Source organism: Trachemys scripta, chromosome 1 (assembly GCF_013100865.1).
Source record: "Trachemys scripta elegans isolate TJP31775 chromosome 1, CAS_Tse_1.0, whole genome shotgun sequence".
NCBI lineage: Eukaryota > Metazoa > Chordata > Testudines > Emydidae > Trachemys > Trachemys scripta.
Genome location: NC_048298.1, coordinates 229477609 through 229500417, shown reverse-complemented (window position 1 = coordinate 229500417; position 22809 = coordinate 229477609). Strand labels below are relative to the sequence as shown.

General features: G+C 38.0%; 1 protein-coding gene across 2 annotated transcripts in view; it reads right to left on the bottom strand.

Annotated features, from left to right (window-relative positions):
- The window catches only part of TMEM131 (transmembrane protein 131), a 169095-nt gene that overhangs the window by 17604 nt on the left and 128682 nt on the right, over window positions 1–22809 (bottom strand). The window contains exons 23-35 of one of the 2 annotated variants that reach the window (XM_034757929.1): window positions 20483–20621; window positions 20238–20347; window positions 19686–19752; window positions 17889–18040; window positions 17097–17239; window positions 15636–15822; window positions 14178–14363; window positions 12098–12256; window positions 10783–11378; window positions 4805–4980; window positions 3494–3621; window positions 1147–1271; window positions 814–972 (exon numbers count right to left, since the gene is read on the bottom strand). In XM_034757929.1, the coding sequence (XP_034613820.1) occupies window positions 814–972; window positions 1147–1271; window positions 3494–3621; window positions 4805–4980; window positions 10783–11378; window positions 12098–12256; window positions 14178–14363; window positions 15636–15822; window positions 17097–17239; window positions 17889–18040; window positions 19686–19752; window positions 20238–20347; window positions 20483–20621 (2327 nt within the window). The remainder of the gene's footprint in view (window positions 1–813; window positions 973–1146; window positions 1272–3493; window positions 3622–4804; window positions 4981–10782; window positions 11379–12097; window positions 12257–14177; window positions 14364–15635; window positions 15823–17096; window positions 17240–17888; window positions 18041–19685; window positions 19753–20237; window positions 20348–20482; window positions 20622–22809) is intronic. The other variant, XM_034757930.1, reaches the window with a different exon arrangement.

The following is a 22809-nucleotide window of genomic DNA, read 5'->3' as shown; positions in this document are numbered from 1 at the left end:
AAGCCAGGTTTGATTGTTTCTCTGGTTTCATGCCCTGAAGTATCAGTCATCAGTTGGAACCAAACACAGCCCTCAAAGCCTGACTGCATAACAAATGATTGAGGTGTAGCATCTGGCTTCAAGTTGGACAGAAAGTTGCCCCTGGTCCCACCAGAATACTCTCATCTTGTATTATTCACATCTATAAGCTTTTTTGGGGATACAGTTTGGATGAAAGACTCAGGCAAAGCTGGTTTGTACTGTATGGAAGGGGAATAAGATTGTAAAGCCTTTTTAGTAAGCTCTTTGGGAGAGGGACTGCTTTATTATGTCTGTACAGAACTGAGCATGAGGTACTCTTGGTTCTTCCTGGGGGCTCTGGCTGCTACTGAAATGCAAATAGTAATAGTGAGTAGTTCCGTCTAATAATTACTCTCTGGTTACTTCAGATATTCTCATTCCCTAGGACATTCAAATTGGCTAATTTTAACCTCAGCTGTAATGGACCTGACAAAATGGAGCCCACATTTCAAGAGAATGGTGCATTCTGTTTTCAATTAGCTGTATGAATATTCTCCCCATCATCGCCAATTCTCAGCTTTTGCACAATTCTGCCCATTGCTAAAGAACTGTAGAAAAATCAAGGTTCTACCCCTCATTTTCAGACCTCCACACTACTACTAGATTCTGTCAAAATGGGGGCCACTACAGAAAAAACAGGAACAGGATTGTGTGAGGAGGGAGGATGGGAAGATTTAAAGAAGAATCACAACAAACAGTCCTTGCTGTTTTGCAGAACACGGTAGCCTCCTGTTGTACAGTAACTGTACTTACAGCTGCCTGCTTTGTGAAGTGGCACCGAGTCCCACTCTGGTGGCGGAGAATCTTTTTCCCCTTCTGAACTGCTGGTATTGCCTAATTCCTGTCCAGAGCCACTTGGGAGAAATTTTGCTAGTGCTGATGGCCTGCTGTCCATTAACTTATTGTTTGGACCTGTACAAAAAAACAGAGCAAGCCATAGCCATTAAGAGATGCACTTCTTTCTCCTTGTGCAGCGATCTAGAAGCTAGAACTCTAAAAACTGAAAATTTAAAAAACCACTTGTGTAATTTAACAAAAATCCTCCAAACCCCAAATATTTGTTTAAGAGTAACTGATATATTGTACCTCTTGTTTTCGGGAGGTTTCTTGATTTGGACCCATTTGTTAGCATGTGCTGAAGAGACATCTTGGATGAAAAGGTTTTGCGCTGTTTGTTTTCCAGTGGGGGAGTATATGGTAACTCCAAGGAACTAAAGTGAAAACATGAACACAGATTTATTCTTGGTTGCTGGGTGAAGTGTTGCAGAAGAGTTTCACGTATATACACGCCGCGTAGTTTTATACAAGTCTGGTATTCTCTGACTTGCCTCATTACTCCCCTAACTTCAGTCCATCCTGACTGCAGCTGCCAAGATCATCTATTCCTACTGCTCTAAGTCTCCTCTTCTCTTTGAATTTCTGCATTGGCCTTCCTTGTTTATGTCAAAGTTCCCATAACTCCATAACTGTAACTCTGCCTTTGTCTACATCTCTGCTCTCATCTCCTCCTACACCCCATTGCACTCTCACGCACCCAAATCCCTGGGTGCCTTATCACCCCATCTGTCTCCTCCTTCAAACTCTATCTCTATACCTTTTATGCTGCCATCCCCATAGACCTAGAATGGACTCTAAACTAACCCACAACTTCAAGAACCCACTGATTTTTTTTCCCACACTGGAGCTTTCTGATGGTACAAAACTGTCACAGCGAGGTAGGTGATGAGCTGTGATTGCCCCTCTTCTCCCCAGTTCCGTTTTCTATTCTTACTAGTTCAAACATTCCTGCCACTCCCATCATCCCATCTCGACTCCCAGTTAAACATTAAAAAACAACAAAACTGTTGCAACCAATAGCAAGCTCATTTGCCTGTATATTTTATTCTTAATTCCCAACCATTCAGACTGTAAACTTTTTAGGACGGGGGAGTCTCACCAACACAATCCTCAGTATGGCCTTTGGATGCGGTCATAACGTAAGTGTTTATTAATAAATACCTGTCTATAATTTGGAAAGCAAACAAAATACGATCGTGGTAAAGGAAAGAGAGGAGACTATATAAAGCAGCATTTTCAGAAGTAGTCTGAAGGAAATCAGTGTATAACACACTCTAGATTTCTGCTAGTCTAGTATTTATTTGCCACAAGCCTTGCAGGAACACACAAATTAATATTCTGCATTCCAACTATTATGCAATTCAGAGGTGTGGCATTTGTGATTTTATAAAACTCCCTAGTCAGCAGTGTCAGAAAGAAATGGGTGTAGTAAGACTAAACCTCTGTTGGCACAGATGATGCAGAGGCATAGTAAAAATCATTCTAGCACCAGACAAGAGGAAGAGGTAGCAGTAGCCTTCCCAGATCACCGATCTGGGAATCTGATCCATAAATTATAAGTATTTCAGTGGTGAAATATGATCCCCCCCTGTGAAATCTGGTGCCCAGCGGGGGGCTCCTACCCTGCGCAGGGCTCCAGCGCTAGTCCCAGCCCGGGATTCAGACTTACTCTTCCCCTGCAGGGGCTGCTTCGACCCACCTCTGAGAACTCTCCTAGCTGCAGGAAGCTCCTTGACTCCAGTTGTCAAACACCCCTCCCCCTTGTGCGGGCAAGCTAGAGCTGTTACACACACACACTAGCTCCAGCTGTGACACCCTTATTCACCCCATGCAGAGAGGCTGCAGCTCCAGCTGTTTTGGTGATGGTACTGGCTTTAGAGGTTGGCACCTGGCCAGCAGCCTCTGCTCTATAGCTGCCCAGCTCTGAAGGTAGAGCTGCCCCTCTCCCCCTCCCCCAGCAGCAGGGTAGAGGGAGGATGGCAATCTCTCTGCCCCCCCTACAATAGCCTTGCGACCCCCTCACCCCGACAGTCTTTTGGGTTGGGACCCCAGTTACTACACTGTGAAATTTCAGATATAAACATCTAAAAGCGTGAAACTGACTAATTTAAAAAAACCCTGGTCCTGAAATTGGCCAAAACAGACCATGAATTTGGTAGGGCCCTAATTATAAGACTCAACAGGAAAAATTCTGTGACTATAATTCCACCAAGAGTATCTGATATCAACCACAGGTATGAACCGTGTACTTTATTACGTAGTTGCAATACTTGATGGAATGTTGGCCATATCTGTTTTTCTACATGAAGTTCGTTACCAAAAGCGTCATATTATTGCAGTTGATTCACTGCTGAAGATCTAGCATGTATCTCAATGATGCACAGCATTCCTGTCAGATGTTTCCTTACATTTACAAAACAGATATTCTCCAACATCAGGAAGGAAGACAAGTAAGGTTAGCTGCTGCTACAGGTAGGTTTTTGTGAGCAGGTTGGCAGCCCAAAGACTTGAAGATGACAGAAAGCTCTACCTTCACATTTCCCCTTCAAGCATAAAGCCTTTCTAACTAGGAGGAGATCCTTATAATTATGCTCACCTTGATTTCACATCTGCTGGAATTTCTTTCTTGATATTTGATAGTTTTTTCCCTCTCTGTTTTATTTGGAATATTTCACTTTCATGCTTTTCTGGCATGGCTTGTTTTCCCTTTTGCTTTTCTGGTTCCTACAAAAGCCAACACACGGTAACATAGAAAACATTAAGAATAGTAACTGAAGGATCCTGCTTCAATAAAAACCAGAGAGAGAAAATGGCATCAGCAATTGTGAGCAATTTGCATAATGGATGATAACATTTCACCACTCAATAGTGACCACCCCCTCCATCCCGAAAGTGATGCCTATCAAAAGGTGGTTGACCTTCCTAGAGGATTTCAGTCTCTGCTTATCCACAGAAATAGTACAGGATGGGCAGCAGCAGTGCAAACTTCCTCAGATTACCCTACTAATGTACTTCAAACCTGATTTTTGGGGGCCATTCTAGGAACATGAGGGTAGTTCCAACTCCATGTTCATTCAGACCTTTGGGGAGACTGTTAAAAAGGATGCTGGTTATGGACTTTGGACGGAGATGGACAACTCAGTTCGTATAAGTCACTGATCAGTCATCAGGGGATGGTAACTTTCTGTCATTGATGACCTGGGCTGCATTTGACAGACGACCCAAAACTGAAATGGTTCCATATCTCATCTAGATAGGATGCTTTTAAGCAAAGAAATAGCAAGTTCAAGCAACTTCACCATTTGAGTTATTTCCTCTCTCTCATTTTACAAACGCTCCGTGCTTTATGACTAAGGTGATATAATTACACTGTCAAATTAATGACTAACCATCTTGCAAAGCAAAAACTAATCAAACTGAATCCTAAATATTTTAACATGTATTTAACCAGTTTTGCTTTCAAAACAGCAGGATTCTAGCTGCAACAAATTCATCACATTAAAAACATGCCTAAATTTGGCTCTGGCTTTCTGTTCTCCCCAATTAGTTTTATTTTGGTTTCATAATGCATGTTTTGAGACAAAACCATTATCATGACCATTTGACCAATATATCAGTGGTTGAGACGCTGTAGTTGATTCCCTAGCATCATTTGGCCCCGTGAGTGAAACAAGTTAGCAATATAAGCATGTTCTAATTCTCTGTTCTATGAAGGAAGAATCCCTTTATTTCTCAGAGAGATTTGGAAACAGGCTGCTTATTACTATCCTTGGCATCAGCGAACACAGAATAAGTAGCAGCTCCCACTATAAATGAATGTGTGTCAAAAGCAAAGACATGCTTTCTACTTAGGTGAGCCACTACGTATCTGAGAAGAGTACCCTTCCCTCTCTTAATGGTTCTGTACCTCCTTCAGGAGCGGTTCTGTGTCTGGATTGGAGGTTTCTGTGGTGGTTGAAGAACTGTCATCATCTGCCAAAGAATCTTTCAGTTCATCCTCCTGTTGCTTTCCCTTTCCTCTTCTCTCCTTTTCCTCCCTCTTCTTCGGTGGTTTAGATTTGCGCTGAAACGGTTTCCCTTTCCCTAGGGAGATAAGGGCAGCTCCAGATTATTAGCAGCTGTGCTCCAAGACTGGGAGTGTTTTGCACCACTCTGTGCACTGAAAAACAATCCATCACTAAGCCTCCCAAGCCAGCTGCAGCTCTTAGTTCAAGGAGAATTAGACTGCCATAGCATTTTCATCTTTTCTCTCATAGGGTGGCTAAAAGTGCAACTTCAGACTTTTGCTAATATGTCTTTATACCACTTCACTTCATCTAAACAAGTCATGTCAAACCTAAAGGACTCTGACAAATACTAACACTCCTACGTTTACTCCCGCAGATCCTACCAACATTACCCACATTCTACAGACACTGGCCACTTAGGCATACATAGTTCTCCTCTGTGACTCTTTGCTACCATGTGACTGGAGTTCAGTTTGAATTCCTTAACGTTTAGTATTAGAATTTCACTATCCAGGACTGATTTTGACAACAATCACTTTAGAAATCACTATGAAAGTTTTATCACCTTAACAGACAAATGAGAAATGGAACTGCTTTGCAGACTTCAGTCGTGCATTTTTTATTTGAGAACTGCAGTAATTTGATGGAGAATATTTAAAAATATTACAAGGTTCTTATGAGAGGATGTAACAAGTATGCTGGGGGATACAGATTAAACATCAATCTGTCTTCAGCATATTTTGTTCCAAGTTAAAATTTAATACTTAAAACTAAATTTTATGTCCTACATTTTAAGCCCAAATGTTTTGAATGTTACTACAGGACAAAACAGGAAAAATGTATTAAAAAAATCCATAGACTTATCTATAAAGTTAGTTGTAACAGTTAAGATCACTCACCAGTCTCTACAACAAATCTATATATAAAGAGGAGCTAATTACATTTAATTATACTTATTTCTTTTTGGTTTCTCTCAATTTCAGGTTGAAGGTGCTTGAGCTCAGAGAAATTTACTGGGGAGATAGGTTCAAAGGAGCATCATCTATAGATCTATCAAAATCCTGCCAGAATTCTTGGTAGACAAAATACAATGGTATGTCTTGGACTCTTGGGGAAGGGAAATGAGTTAACATCATAAAGAACATCAATATGAAGCAACTTGAGCAACAGGTGTGGATTTGTTTGTTTTGTTTTTAAACACCTTCATCTTGATCTATAGGCTTCTCTCGCCATTACCTCTAGTTATTCCCTTATTACTTTCTGTCAGCCATCCACTACAATACCATTTAATAAGATCCTCCTTAGATGCTGGCTTTAAGACTAAATGCATTCACTTATAAGCCATATTGTCTATACACTGCTGTTTTGTTTTTAATATTTTATTTGAGAGAAGACCAAATTCAGCTCTATTGTAAATGGGGGTAATTTCCAATGAGATTTGTGTCTGCTTATGTTGGAACTGAATCTGGTTCATAATGGTTGTTGCCATACTTAATTGTGTAAAAGTTTTTGGAACAAAAGTTATATGAAAAATACTACACAAAATAAGGATCTGACCCTGAAGACACGTAGTTGTGAAGAGAGCCCCATTGTGCAAAGCTGTCCCTGCACAGTCTGTACCTATAAGCTAAACTTCTATTTTTCTGGGTATAAAAGTTAAAAACCAACACTGCAAAAATTCATTTTAAATCCACATACCATCTGAGAAGCTATTGCTCCTAACATGTTCTTCAGCATTAAACTGTAAAATAGTTAGTAGAAACCTTCAGGAAATATATTTAAACATTTTTGCAAACCTAATGATTGACTTCTCCTCCTTCTAGATCTGGCTATTCATTATCACAATTGAGAAGGTTGAAAACTACACAAAGTTACACATCAAGCAAGGTTCATTCTAGCAGCCAACAATGGTTGGAAGAAAACAGTCTACTTTTAAAAAATTACATTTCTCTCAGGAAATTTCCCCCTGCTTTTGTTATTAGTTACTAAGATTGGGGGGAAATTCTCATTTTTTAGCTATGTCTATAGACAAAGTTTTGTCAAAGGCACAGACTAAATAAGGACAGATTTTAAAGGTATTCTGATGCATAAAGATCAATATAAGTGCTTCTAAAAATTCAACTAGGTAGCTAACTGCATATTTAGGAACCTAAATACCATTAAAAGCCTGGCTCACATTATCAGTGTCTCCTGTTCATGTAAAAAATAGAAAAGTTGGTAGAGGAACTAAAGATCAGGTGTATATGAAACCACCTTGAACTTTTGTTGTTTTTTTTTAAAGTAGATTTCAAGTTGACTGTGCTTCTTTAACAGATGTACATTAACTAATGAAATCTCTGTTGATTTCTTGCAAGAGACCTTGTTAAATGGGTAATTTAAAGAGCTAGGTCGAATTTGGCCCAAAATTTAGGTTTTGTAAAGACACACATACTTATCAAACCTTAGAGTAATTCATTTAAAACTTAGCAAACCTTAGATGACTTGAAATATTTTCATGAAATGAAAAAATGTTGACTGTAAACAATACTTTTAACAAAAATAACCCTTGTACTGTTTGCTTCATTGTGTTGGGGCACAAGAATCTGAAGCTGGGAAAGTCTAGTTACCAGATAAATGTTTAAAAATTCCATTCATTTTTATAGTAAGTTATTAGTAGGGTAGGTAAGTATGCAGTAGCCACGCTGGTCCCAGGATATTAGAGAGACAAGTTAGGTAAGGTAATATTTTTTATTGGACCAACTTATTATGGCTTATCCACTAACCCCCACTTTTTGTCCTACGACTCCAGAGATCTTAACAGGCCACTCTATCTTGAATGGTCCATTACAATATACAAGTAATAATTACTTATGCTAAACAATCTGTTCAACCTTGCATTTTTGTTGTAAGGTTGGGAGTTCCTTTCCCAGACCTGAAGAAGAGCTCTGTGTGGCTCAAAAGCTTGTCTCTCACCAACAATAAAAGACATTACCTCACCTACTTTACCTCTCTAGGATAAATAAGGAAATTTGTTTAATACACATTTTCACTCTGATAATGCTCTCTAAAATACTGTAAGACACCTGTAAGAGTCTGGTTTATTTATAATGGAACTAACTTCTCTATTTTGATTTTTTCCCCCAATGTTAGTAACAACACATTCTGGATACAACAGTATTTGATCAATCCTACATAAACATTTGAACAAAATCAAACATTCAAAAAGTTGCATCTTTCACACTAATAAACCCAGTGAACTGTTAAAAAAAAATAATAATCAGGATTTCCCAAAACAACACGTTTTCATGGGTGCTAACAAATCAGAATATAGTCCTATCAACCTGAAGTGTCTATTCTAACATTCCTAAGCTTTCGCATACAGAGAAGTTATATAATTTTAGGTGATGAAATTGCTCTCTTAGATGTAACCTCTCGAAATTATACTTATGACAAAAAAATTCCTGTATTTTATCTTGTGCAATTTCATGTAACAAAATCAGACAAGGTCCTGATATTTCACAAACAAACTTCACACTTTGAGAATGTACTACAAGGGTCGGCAACCTCTGGCACATGGCTCGCCAGGGTAAGCACCTTGGCGGGCCAGACCAGTTTGTTTACCTGCCACGTCCGCAGGTTCAGCCAATCACAACTCCAACTGGCCGTGGTTCGCCGCTCCGGGCCAATGGGGGCGACGGGAAGCCATGGCCAGCACATCCCGGCCAAACCTGCGGACGCAGCAGATAAACAAACTGGTCCGGCCCGCCAGGGTGCTTACCCTGGCAAGCTGTGTGCCAGAGGTTGCCGACCCCTCGTGTACTATCACTGAAGGATTAGTTTATAGATTTGTAAAGTCTTGCGGCAGCTGTTTCTCAAAGTGATACTCCTTAGCTAGATACCATGTCACAAATTTTATTTCATAAGAGGCTGATTATGCAAACATTTGGGTACACGCATAGTTACATGCACAACTGCTTGAAGAATCGGGCCCCAATTTTTTAAAATCCAAGTCCTAATGGATGAAGCAAGTATCTCAATAAAGAAATAGTTTTAAAAAGTGTATTAGAGGGAGATTGGAAATGGACAAGTTTTATCATGTATTGCACTGAGCTTTTATCATTCGAATTGTAGAACTCAAAACTGTATAGTAAATATTAGTTTTGTGTAGACTTTTCTAAGGATGAAGGGCTTTTTATATATAAATGCATTTTGTTGGTTTGGGAAGATGAAAAGTTAACACCATAACACTGCTTGTCTGAAAGCAAAGAAAAAAAATAAAAGCATCCAATATAGCCTCACTCCCAAGCAGAAATGACGAAGGCTACTAAAGGGATGCTTTTTATAGAAGTACGGACTTATCTGAAGGTATTTAGAATTAGGAAAAAGTTAAGAAAAAAATGGACATCTGTCTTATAAATGATTCATTAGGAGTTATGTGAAATGTTCTAACTTCATTTAGACTTCTGCTGAAACTGTTAGACAACAAACTAGCAAGTGATTACGCAGGCTTGAAAAATGGGTAAATAAAACCTTTATAACCAGCACTCGCAATATTTAGGAACAACTATTTTCATCCTAAATATGTTAAGATAATCTTCCAATATACGAATTGCTGAGAATTGTTCCAACCAGGAACCAGATATGAAAATGGTAGTTAAGTCATACTAGCCATTCATTTGTTAAAGACACAACAATTTTGTTTCCAAGTCTTAAGAAATAAAAAGTAATGTCTCTATAGTTCCACTAGATCCTGATACTGCTGGAATCCTAGATGCATCTCATTCATAAGCACAGCCAACACTTTGCATCCATCAGGAATATTTAATACCATCTGTCCATAACAATGTTGTGTTACTATGCTGTATTTTTTAATGATTACAATACAAGTTAAAATTGCTTTATCTGTTGTGATTACACAGTCATTTTAGGGTTTCTAACCATATCCTCTGTTCTCTTCCCCCACCTATGTCCATCTCTAATGAATTTTATATAGTGTGTATGAAAGGAGTCAGCAATATTCCATGTAAACAAAACTGACTAAATGAGTCCCACCTCCCAAAAAAAAAAAAAAAACCCAAACCAAACAAACCACTAAAAAGAATACTAGATTTAAATTTGTAACTAGAGTGACCCATCAGAGATGTGTGCATTAGACTCAACTGGCTAATTAGAAAACAGTTTTGGACAATCAGTGTAATCAAAAACTACACTAACGAAATATTTACAGCAAAAGGATAAATTTCTATTAAGAATTTCAAAATTTGTTTTAAAAACTGTCTAAAATCAAAACACACGACGTATGTACTTCAAGAGCATTTGAGAAATCAAAAGGTGCACATATAAACAACTCTACAGGCACCCTAGCTTCAAGATTAACACACTTTATAAAAAATAAAATCAAGCAGGTGCCATTTATTAACTTGTCGACCTCCTAACATCAAGGATTTTCTGTCACAACTGCAAGTGCTAGGCATGAAGAATTCCATTCTGACAGTACTGTATTGATTCACAATCCCCCACTTTTCAGTTTTCATAATAAACTAGGGAAACCACCCCCACTTTCCCAAAACTAACTGTAGGCTAAAAGGACTGAAGCCAGGAGTAATTTTAAAAGATTTCTAAATATATACACATCGGGTTTTCAGTAAAAACCTATTTCATATAAAACTTGCAAAAGAAAGTTTATCCAATGTTGAATGGACAATTCCAGTATTATCAAGAGACAGAAAGGAAGTGTATGAACCCTACTCAGGATCATGCATGAAGCTCTGGTACAGCTGAGAAGTTAGCAGCTTACAACACTATGAAACTGTAACCTTTACGTTTACTGGTTCAAAACTCACTCCTTGACTGTCATAATGTGCCACCCATATCATTAAGCAAAGCAGAGTTGTATTACCTTTGTTTTTTGTTACTGGAGATGGGGGCTGTTCTGTAAACACATCTGGGGAAGGGGACTCTGGGTGGTCAAACTCTTTGTCCATAGTTTCTATCAGACCAGTGATATCTGAATCCTCTGAGCTGTGCCTTGCGTTGCTGGTACATTCTGGGTGTGAAGGGTTAAGAAGTGGTGATTGTGACAAAGAACTTTCAGTCTGTTGCTCTTGTTGCTGAGGCACTGTTGGTGTTGGCTGTTGTGAATGCTGCTCTAAGAGAACTTGAGTATGTTGCTGGTTTGTTTGCTGGTTCTGCTTTGCCCCTCTGGATCTTCTGCCTGCTGTATGATTCTGAGCTATAACACTTGAATCCAGGATAAGGGGACCTCCCCTGTTAGATGACTGCGTGGAAGCTGTCTGTAGGGAAGTCCTGCTAGCAACATTTGAATTGTTTTTAGATTTGACATTTTCAATATCAGCTGAATTTCTATTGCTGTGCAGATGTGCTGTTGGATTGCATTGCTTATGACTTCCTGTACTGGATCGTGATGAGGAACCACCTGCTCCATAGATTCCTCTGGAGGAACTGTGATTAGAGTCCGATCCAAGTGCATTCAAGCTGGAAGAAGAGCAAGTGTGTTCAAATATACAGTAAGTGTATATTCCTCTACATAAGAAGAGTTATTACATCAATTAGTAATCCTGAGCTACACAGTTCTTGGCTTATTTATCACAGAAACGTAACATGAAAACTCCCTTAAAGCTCAACTGACAATACTTAATATCCATTATTCACTTGCTTATTTACATTTGTGGACAAATCACAGCAACAACACATAGTACACGTGAGAAGGAATACTGGTGTGGGGAGTTTCTTTTTCAAATAAAGCCCTAGGAGGCCAAGGTGGTCTATTTTTTGCAAAGGTATAGTCAAGGTCCGGACTCCAGAGAAACCTTTTTCACATTGCAACAACAACAATAAGAAGTAAATAAAAAGATTTCACAGTCTGTTCAAGAGTATCTGGCGGTCCAGATTTGGCCCGTGGTCCGCCTATTGACTACCTCTGCCCTAGGCAGAGAGCTTTAAGGAGAGACACTTTTGCCCCAGTCTGTTGCATTATACACTTTCTGTTTTTCTAACAGGTAGTATGCAATTTACTATGTTGATTTACACAAAAAAGTAGGAATTCCTCCACCCTCCCCACACTATTTGGATGCCCTCTTAAGTTATTGCTAAATTACCAGCCCCTTTTGTTAGGAGGGTGGCCTTGATTAGTCTCCTGTACTAAAAGAAATGTTCCTTTCCAAGTGGCCTTGTTCAAATGTGCATGTACTTACTTTCCGTCAGATGAAATTCCAACTATTCTCCTGAGATCAAATGGCCTTCCCATATCAAAGGGAGGGTTTGATGCCTCAAAGGACAGGCGCCTCCTGAATGGCTCCCAAATTCCTTGAGCATCTAAATAGGCTGTTCCAATTACCAAGAGAAAGAGTACACTATAGAGAATAGAAGTATAAAAAAGTATTAATTTTGTTGTCGTTTTAGGGGTGATGAGGCTGAATGCTACAAGGCAAAGAAGATGCATCTTCTGCCAACAAATCGAAAGCTAAAAGGTGAACAGTACCCAAAAAAGCAATTTTATAGGTTGCTGTAAAGAGCAAAATCCCAGCATGACACACACACCTATTTAACCCCTCAATGTACACATATTACTATGGGAGTTACAATTAAAGTACAAAGATAAGATATAGATGTGATCCCCAAACCAAAAAGTTATGGAAAAAATAAGTTTCTGAAGCAGAAGTTAACTTGTTTCAATCAGCATGGTCTCATCTCCTTCTTCCAAATTTTTGACAGCTTCTTGATATTTCCACTGAGTGAAATGAAGTACTAATTCACAAAAAAGTTTTACACAAAGATGCGATAAAAGAGTTAAGGAAAACTGATCAAACAATAGGGAAACATCTCCAGATAAGTTCATCAATACTCTATATAAGAGGGCAGAATTTTGGCCTTAGCTACTGTTTCCTGTCAAAACCACACTGTCACTGGGGGAAGAGGGAGAGAGATGAGGGGAGGAGCATAGGTTAGCATCTGATTTAATGCACAGAAAACCGAAGAAATTTTAATTCTTGGGTTAAAAGTGCCATTGAGTAATTAAAACATACTAGATGGACTAAAATACTGTTAAACAGATTTAGTGTGCAGACTAAAAGTACTATTGAATACACACATCAAGTGATTGTACTGGGAGAAAAAAAGAGTGCATGTGTGTGTTTATATAACACACTGTTGCTTGAGTAAAAAAAATAAGTTTTCTTCTGTTTCCATGTTTCTATCATTCAATTCTTATTTTTACAGTTTTACTGTTGATATTTTAGTTATACTCAGTCAGTAGTGTTTCAATACAGTGAAACTGCAAAACAAATTTATTTTCATTTCTGTTATAACTATGATATTTCTCGGGGGAGGTACTGGACTGAAAGTCAGGAGACCCAGGTTCTACACCCAGCTTTGCCATTGATCTGAGCTGTGACCTCAAACAACTTACTTCACCTCAGTGTGCACCTCTCTCTCCCGCTACATTCTTTGTTTTGTCTATTTAGATTGTAAGCTCTTCCTGGAAGGGACTATCTCACTACGTGTTTGTACGCTGCCTAGCAAAATGTGCTTTGTTGTCCGGTGTATTCATATGCTACTATGTAACCTCACTAACTGATGGTACTCTATTTTAAATGTTTTACATATGACTCAATAATGCCCTCCAGGTTCTCAGAAATTCCATTATTAGTATCACCAGTTGTCTATCACATATAAAGATGGCAGCAGAATTAAATCATTCAAAAGGCATTTGCTGCTAAACTCATCTAAGTCACTGTTTCATATCTCCCTAAGGTTCTGCGCCGTGGAAGAGTGACTTCTCACCTCCAAAAGAAGCCATGTTTAATAACGTTGTCTCAATTCATAACTTATCATAGAATCATAGAATATCAGGGTTGGAAGGGACCTCAGGAGGTCATCGAATCCAACCCCCTGCTCAAAGCAGGACCAATCACCAACTTGGTTCAAGTCTGGCTTAGTTACAGCTATAAACAATCACACATCATCATGGTTAATAGGAGTACAATATTTGATCTTAGCAAAGACATTCTGGACAAACAGGCTGTATTTTGCACTATTTTTTCACAGAAAGTTAAAATTCTCAACACCATGGTGTTAGCACAAAATCCACAGTAGTTTGCACCTGTTTCTTCTTAACTTCATCTTACCAGAATACATTATTTTACATCAATTACCAATTGCACTGTATACAAAATGTATCCTAAATTATACTAAAAACAAAGCATCTCCCCTTTGTATTTTGTATTCAAACTCAGACAACTCCATGTACATTATGCAGGTACAAGCAACTCATACCTCATTATTCCTGAGATGATTATGTACAGTGCCAGCTCCCAACTGGGTCTGGGCAGGGCTTCTGCACATGTTGCTAACATATGATATGGAAGAGATGCATTCAATACAAATATAAATTCAGAGCCTCCTGCTGTAATGAACTTCAGTTCACGAATGACTCTGGAAGCAGTGAAATCTGGTGTAAACCTGAAAAAATAAATGCAGATGGTTATACCTGTCCATATTTTTTAAGACTAAATCCAGTAAGACAGTTTTAAGTTTTAAATAATTTGCATTATTCATCCTTTTCGTATTTTAAAAAGATAATAGCAACTGCAATTTGAGGAGGTTTGCTGAAACTGACTGAATCAGTAGGATGATCACTAGTCTCCCAGACACCTGAGCCAAATAGTACCTATGGATATTATTCAAGTAGCTTAAGAGACAATGAAATCAGTCTCTAAGTACATACACAGAAAGAATATATTCAATAAGAGGGAAGGCCTAGAATTAAGCCAATACCAGAGGGCAGATTTATCTAGCAGATGAAGCCAACTAGATACAATGGTTGGAATTAGATTTGGACCCATTTTTTTCGTTAAGAAAAAAAATCAAACTAAAATTATGCAAAAAATGCAAAATTTAAGAACGACAGTAATTAAGCAATGAAACAGATTACCAAGAAAAGTGGAAATTTCGTCACTTCATCTTCAAGTCAAGATTGAATATCTTTCTAGAAAGCTATGCTTTAGTCCCATCACTAATTGTTGAGCTCGATGCAGGTATTCATGTGTGAAATCCTATGGCGTATGTCATGCAGCAGGCTAGGCTAGTTAGAGTGCTCCTTTACAGTCTTAAATTCTATGACTTTTTAGTAAAGGCTAATCAATTAGTATTCAAAAGAAGCATTAAATACAATCAGGGCCCAAGATCATTTTTGGAGCAGAGGGTCCTTTCTGTAGCCAATTCTTGATTAAAACACCCACTACAATTTCAGTCAGTGCAGCACACACAAAGCCTGCAGGGTTAAAATGCTGTACATTATGATAGGGGCACTCATAATACAGAGATGGATCTTTTTCAGTACACACTGCAATTAACCAAAAGGATACGTTAATCTATGTCTATATTCTACAATATCCATGAAGTTGTCTTAATATGCATTTGTTTATACAGTTCCAAGTTTACAGCAAACTGTTTAGTGACCAGTAAATACAACACTGTACTCAGCTGTGAAATCTCTTTTATAGGTTCTTACAACCTGTTTGTTCCACTTTTAGAAAGGAAAGGAAGTGTCACAATTTTTGTTCGTACAGAAGAAAATTAAGCAACTCAAAGTTTAAATGAAAAAAAAAAAGAGGATTTAATCAACACCGATTTCTTACTGAGTAAAGCTTTGTACATACATTTTCTAATGTAAGAGTATTCTCAAATGATCTACATGAGGAAAATGGCCTCACTCTTTAACAATGTACTTACAATATGACAATGTCTTTAGAGGCATTGGCACTTAGTGAAAACTCTTGACAGTTAACAACTTTAAATCCATATCCTTCACATGTATATCCACTGATTTCCATGGACTTCACATTAATCTGAAGCTGCCCTGTGTTCTCCACTTTGAATGTTCTTTTCAGTGTGAAATTTGGTTCTTTTAATTTCATTTCTAAAAAGATATGGAACAATGCAATTAGGACTGTGTTAAGGCACTATAGTGCAGTAAATTCATTATCTACAAAAAATGCTTGCACAGTTCTGTTAGTACCATCCTCACTTTAAGCCCAACAGTGATACTAGGAAATACATGCATCAGGGAAGTGGTGGGTGGTCGAAGTGCTGACCTTTGGACAAGATGTTAAAACAGAGGTCTCTGCAAGCAGTGTCAGATGGCTGTCAAGTAGAATGGTTTTTGTCCAATTCCAGAGCATCTATTATTCCCTCACAAAAAACCTGGAGAAAGCTACTCTATTGAGACTAATATTGCTTATAACAAACCTGCTCCCCAACTGTGTAGTGGTGTAAGCTATTGTTCATCACTGTGTCTACGTTTCTTCTGTACGCAGTTCCTGTACTAGCAGCATTTAACTGAACGTTGTAAACATTACTTTCAGATAGTATGTGTAGTATTATCTGTACTCTAACACTAAATTCTTTTCTATCCCAAAAATAAAGCTCATGGATGACATCAAAGACATTGAAGTCAGCATCATTAAGAGGAATATGGCCTTTTAAGAATTTACACTGCTAGTGGAAAACCAATGTGAGGCACATGTTTAGAGGTAGGATCTGAGTTTTCAACTTCAACTGAGTTTTCTACACGTCACTCAAGGGAGAAGGGTTTGGCTCACCATCCATGAAGAAATACTATGGATCTCTGGCAAAGGCTGAGGGCCAAATCTTCTTGACTAGTTCTTCAGCCCCAATTCCTCTACCCTCTTCCTTCCCTGCCCCCTGCACAAACTGTTCGCGTTGAGGGCTGCTAAAGGATTCAGGAAGACAGAGGGCTGGCTGCTGCTTTGGTTCACCTATTCTCCGATTGAGAGATCCAGGGCCATTGTAGTGGGCTGTCTTCACTCTTTTGCTCTTAAAAATTGAGGTTATATAGCCTCTAGTATCCATCACTTTAAACTAAAGTAACATTGGACAGACCTTCATCTGTATGTTTACATTTACTAATTAATCTGTTTACAATGACAAAATGCCCAAGACACTATGAAAATAAAAAAAAATCTCAGAAATATTGCTTGTATAGTGAAAAACAGTATTTGTCATGGTACATCAGCCACAAGTTCACACATTTTACATATTTTTAGAGATTCATTTCATCAAGGCATTATAAAACAAGTGATATTTTCTAGTTACTGCAGATATTCGTAGTTGTGTACATCAGATGTCATGAGATTTTCTGTTCAGTGTAATAGGTCTTCATAGAATACTCACTTTCTGAACAGTCTTTTAATAATGTTTCAGTGATCTTAAAACGTAATGAACTTCCTGGAACCGGAGGCTTGCCTGCAACCCTCAGGCTTTCAGTTGTTCCTTGGCCTTGTACCATTATAGCATCTATTACAGTCAAATTATTTCTGCATAAAGAGAATAGGGGAAAGAAGAAACTTTTAGCAAAATAAATATGCACTCCACTGCTCTCACAAACATGTTCACAAACTATATTACATTACATCCCAATCCTAGAACAGTTTTATGTATATGAGTAATCTCACTCACAATTCCCATGCATAAGTGTTTGCAGGTTAGGGGCTGCAGTAACCAACACAAAGCATACTAAACTTTAGTGAAGAAACTCATGATTTAGTTATAATAAAATTTTATCATTAACACTTAGAATTGCAAAGCTCCTACATGGTTCTTTCAAACAGTAAACACACTTATTTAAACTCTCGACTTCTCAAAGCAAGAATATTTTAGGAAAATAGTGTTTGACAAGTTCCTACTTTCAATACAAAATGTATAGATGAACTTGAAAAGAATCTAAACATCTTAATATAGAAAACATATTGGCAATACGTGAATATTTGAAGATATGAACTGAATGTCTTTGACCACTGTAAATCATAGTGTAGTGTATACAAACTAAATCCATCATTCCAAACCTGGAGATTCCACAATTAATCTTGAAACAATGGGACAACTTATTGGTCACAAGTGTCAAATGTGAATCTAACATAAATAAGAACCTAATTAACTCAAATCTAATTCAGAGACCTACCATACCTGATGATAATTAATGATGAAACAGTCTTATTAAGAACTGGAGTAAATTTTACTTTGACAGATTTTCGCTCTCCAGGCTTTAAAACTATGTTTAAAACCGAATGTCGAGACAGACCCTCTGCAAATCCTGTAGTGCTCTGCAATGGCTGAACCTTAAGACAATGAAAAATAAAAACCACTTTTTAAAAATAGGGAATTTTTCATAGATTCCACTGAGTACATACAAACTATATTTTCTAAAAAAATTCTTATATCAAAACGTGCTTCCTGATGAAGTTGTTTAAATACTTAATTAGCCTAGTTAAAGTCTTCTAATTCTCTATTAGACTTAAAGGGTAACAGAAAAAAAGTTTTTTTTTTTTTTTTTTTAAATACACACAAACATTTATTCACAAGAGTGTCCACCATGAACTGGAAGTTCCCTTCAAGTAACTGGTAAGATACAAATTGTCTTAAGTCAATGAGAGTTTGATCAGGCAAAAAAAGAACAGGCTGCAGCTGCTATTCTGCCACCAGTTGATATGCAACACTTGTTGTTTTTAATTTTTAAGCTACCACAGCCTTTAACAGAAAAACAAAAGATCTACAGCACAAAAAAATCCTATATTTATTACCAACTTCAAAGTGGTGCAACTGGATTTTCACCATGTGCCATCTGAGCTACAAAACACTCACCTGGGTTCCTAAAACCCTCAGAGGACAAGGTATTCAGGGGGTTGTTTCATGTGCATCTCTAACGCTAATATTATTACTTTGCAATTATATAGTGCTTCACATCTTCAAAGTGCTCTATAATTATTAAATCTTCAGAACACACTTTGGAGGTAGATAGGGTAAGTATTACCAATGTAAAAGGAGAACACAAATCTAAAATTTCTAAGAATTTCTCAAGTGACCTTTTCCTGATCTTGATCTTACTGTAAGAAAGCACTGATTTATGAGATGATAGTAAAATAAGTCAGTGGTTCTCAACCAGGGGTCCGGGCCCCCTGAGGGGCCACAAGCAGGTTTCAGGGGGCTTGCTGAGGCCCAGGTCAGAAAGCCGAAGCCCCACCACATGGGGCTGAAGCCCAGGTCCCTGAGCCCTGCCATCCAGGGCTGAAGCTGAAGCCTGAGCACCTTAGCTTTGCGAGGCGCTCTGTGGTGTGGAGTCCTGGGCTATTGCCCTGCTTGCTCCTCCCTAATGCTGTCTCTGGCTTTTATATGCAGAAAAACAGTTGTTGTGGCACAGGTGGGCCATGGAGATTTTATAGCATGTTGGGGGGGGGACCTCAGAAAGAAAAAGGTTGAGAACTCCTGAAATAAGTAACTAGGTATAGCTTAACTAAAAACTGACTACTTGGAGGGAAAAGAATAAGTGTTTATACACTCAAGGAGAACATCTGCTTGGGGGGGGGGGAAAATCACAAGTAAAATTAAGACTGTCAAAAAATTCTGAATGAAAAGTGAAGTGACAGATGCCCCACCACCTGGGTATTTAAAACTAGCATCCAAGAATATACTGTACAGAATACTTATATATCAGTAAGGGGATGAATAAAATAAGTCAACAGGTATTTTTCATCTTCAAGTTCTATAATTAAATAAAAGAATAAACATATAGAAAAAAAAGTTAAAATTGAATTACACACTAGACTTGCAGGAAAACTGCTCTGCAATTTCCATTAACATATCCAACAAACATCACACACCAGTCATAACTTTGAAGACTTTATGGCTGTATTTTTATTATACAATATTTGTGTGGCTATGTAAAAACTATTAGAAAAGAAGAAAGTGTTTTAAAATAAAACTTACGGAGTTTCTGGAAACCTGGAATTCTAGTGTCCTCAAATTGAAATTTGTTGGCTTACTCAAGTTAAACCTAAAATATAAACATATACTTCTTACCAAACTATATTACAGTGAGATAGGATGTACAGGTATTTATGAAATTCACATAATTGACAATATGGCCTTTATAACACTTTCAAATAATTTCTGGATTTCAACACTAACCAAAAGCACAGGATTTATATTAAGATGACTGTAATGAAGACCACACAGATAAAATGGCCACTCATTTTTCTTATTTTGCTTGTTCTCTCCCTTCTCCACTCTGCATTCCAAAGAGGAAAATCTGAAGCATTTGTTTAGCTCACCAGCTTTGCCCTAAACTGATGACTGGCAATGAAAGTGTACTAAAGTTTCTTTACCTTTTCATTTCCCATTTATACTAAAGCTCTGAATTCTCTCTACAACACAGCCGTTGTTGATAAATACTGCATTGATTTCCCCCCCTCACCTCCCCGCAAGTAGCACATTTGGCATCAAAGCAGGAGGAGTTTAAATATTCCAAACAATACTTACCGCTCTATTAATTTGTCTACAAAAGATGATGGGTTGGAATACAGAGCTAAAGGAAGGAATTGAACATAGACAGGAACATCTGCTGGGTTTTCTAGAAGAATTTCTTCCTCCTAATACAAAAGCAACAATTTGACAAACATTTACATTCATATTCATTGTGAATGTAGTGAAACTTCCAAATATTAAGACCTATTTCATACTACGCTGTGTCACTGTAAAATGATCCTATTAACACACACACTTACTGATGAGCTGTTGGTATTGGTAAGTGGGAAACTTAAATGGCGTGGTGAACCAAGTATGGATGGCCAGGCCAGTTCAGCTGTGATTTTCAATATTACATCCTTCTGGAGATCTGTGTCCACTTCAAACATGGCACTCAATCTAGAAAAAAAAAGTTATAAAATCCACCTTGTGATAGTGGAATGTCGATAGCCTAACAAACAACAACATTTTGTTAACTTTCCATGCACTCTAGAAAATGTATAATTATTTTGGAATGCACCACTCTTCAATATATTTTTACTTTTGTCAAACATTTGATCTTTACCTGTACTTACTGCTATTTCAGTTATAAGGAAAGGAAAGCACAGCACAAAGGGACAACACAACCACACTGTCTGTGCTGTCACACCTTTGCAGAATATTCTATGCTTTCTTGTTTTGTTCCTCCCATGCCTCCTTCAATTACCAGAGTATTCTTTTGTTACAAAGGTGTTTTATGGTAGAGAGACCATGACTAAGGCTCTGACTACAGTGGTGCAAAAAGGGAGTTAGAGTTAACAGCTACTTCTGAATCCTTTTCTAATACTGTTTGGCTGTCCAGTGTGAACAGGATCAAACCATATTAAAACCCATGAGTGGATATGCAAAGTCACTTCTATAAACATTAGCTGTTTTTAAACACTGGTCCAATATGGTATAGCTCCAGCTATACGGCTTCACAAACTGTGTTAAAGTCTGTCTATGTCATAAATACAGGACACACAATGAACCATGTTACAGCAATGCCAACTCCCACCATTTTATCACAAGTCTCAGGATATTTGGTGTTCTTCAGCACCAGATCCTGGAGTCAGATGATTTTAATGAAAGTTAAGATTTTCACGAAGAGTTTCCATTTCCCATGGCTGCAGAGAAAAATCTTAATCTGACCCAAGTGACCCCTAAATGTCCAATCCAGAAAATAAGTGAAAAGAATCTCAAACAGAAGCTCCCCGACTTATGCAAGCATTCTGTTCCGGAATGCCTTGCGTATGTCGAGTTTTGCGTAAATCGGGAACGTATCTCCAACAATTACGCAAATAAATTTAAAAAAGCGTACGGAACTTTTTCCATAAGCCCGGATTTCTGTAAGTCAGGTTTGTGCAATCCAGAGAGCGTCTGTATTTATTTATGTTAAACCTCATGATTTAATGAGGCCTGAGTCATGATATTTGAATGCTTAGGGATGACAGTACTGAGGATACATGTTTGTCCCCTGATCCAGTTGCAATTTGATTCCAATTTGAGATAGGGCATTAGCCATCTAGTCTAACTGAACTAAGCTCTTAAATTTTTCTGTATCCCTAATACAGTTTTCTTCTTGCCCCAGTGATGGTCCCTTCTCTGGCCCAGCTGCTCAGTGCACTCACTCTTCTGAACTCCACGGTCATGCTAAAAGGTGCAGCGCACAAGCTTAGGGAGGAAATGGAACTGAAGGATAAGTATGATGAGTCATCAGACCAGGCCAAAGAGATTCTCACCCAGGCCAAAGAGATTCTCACAGAGTAGCCCAACACCCAAATAACACTTACTAGCTGGTGTGGAGATTCAGTAGGCAGATGGGAGCACTGGAGGTATGGACAAAAAGTCAGGGTTCTATAGGTCTCAAGCACTTCAGCCAAGGCCTTCTGTTGGCGTGGCTTTAGTACCAGTCAGGTCTGTTCAGTAGTCAGACCGAGCGTGCCCTATTCTTTGTTTAAAGTTTCTCTGTATTATTTGTTTCTTTAACTGAATTTAGAGGGCTTTACACATTCACTGCATCATGTAACTATTTGGAGATGTGTTTTCCTGTATTTCTTTCCCTCTTCCTCAAATATTCTAGCCTTTAATGTAAGCTGCAAAAAGTAGATAATTTCGGGGAATTCTGACAGGGTCATATTTCCCTTCCTTTAAGAGTTACTGTTGTGCTTTCTGAGCGATGTGCCAGGCCCTTTTGTTAGGCTGTTGATATAGTTCTATTGCAATATTTCATTACCTATGTTAAGTCTTTTTGTGTTTTCACAAAGTCTAGAACATTAATAAAATCCAAGTTAAAATGGATATTATCACAATAAATAGGATCTCAAAAGCACTTTGCCAACATTAACTAATCCACACAATACCCTTGAGACATTGAACATATTATCCACCATTGAAAAGCAGCCACTTCATGCATGAAATATAGCAGATGCTTTTAACAGAGCACAGTAGCACCACACAACCGTTCAACTTCTTAGGCATTAGTTTGAATATGTTTTTAGTCATTATCACGCTCCATATAACACCTTTCAAAAAAGTATCCCAAAATACTTTACACAAAACTAAAAGA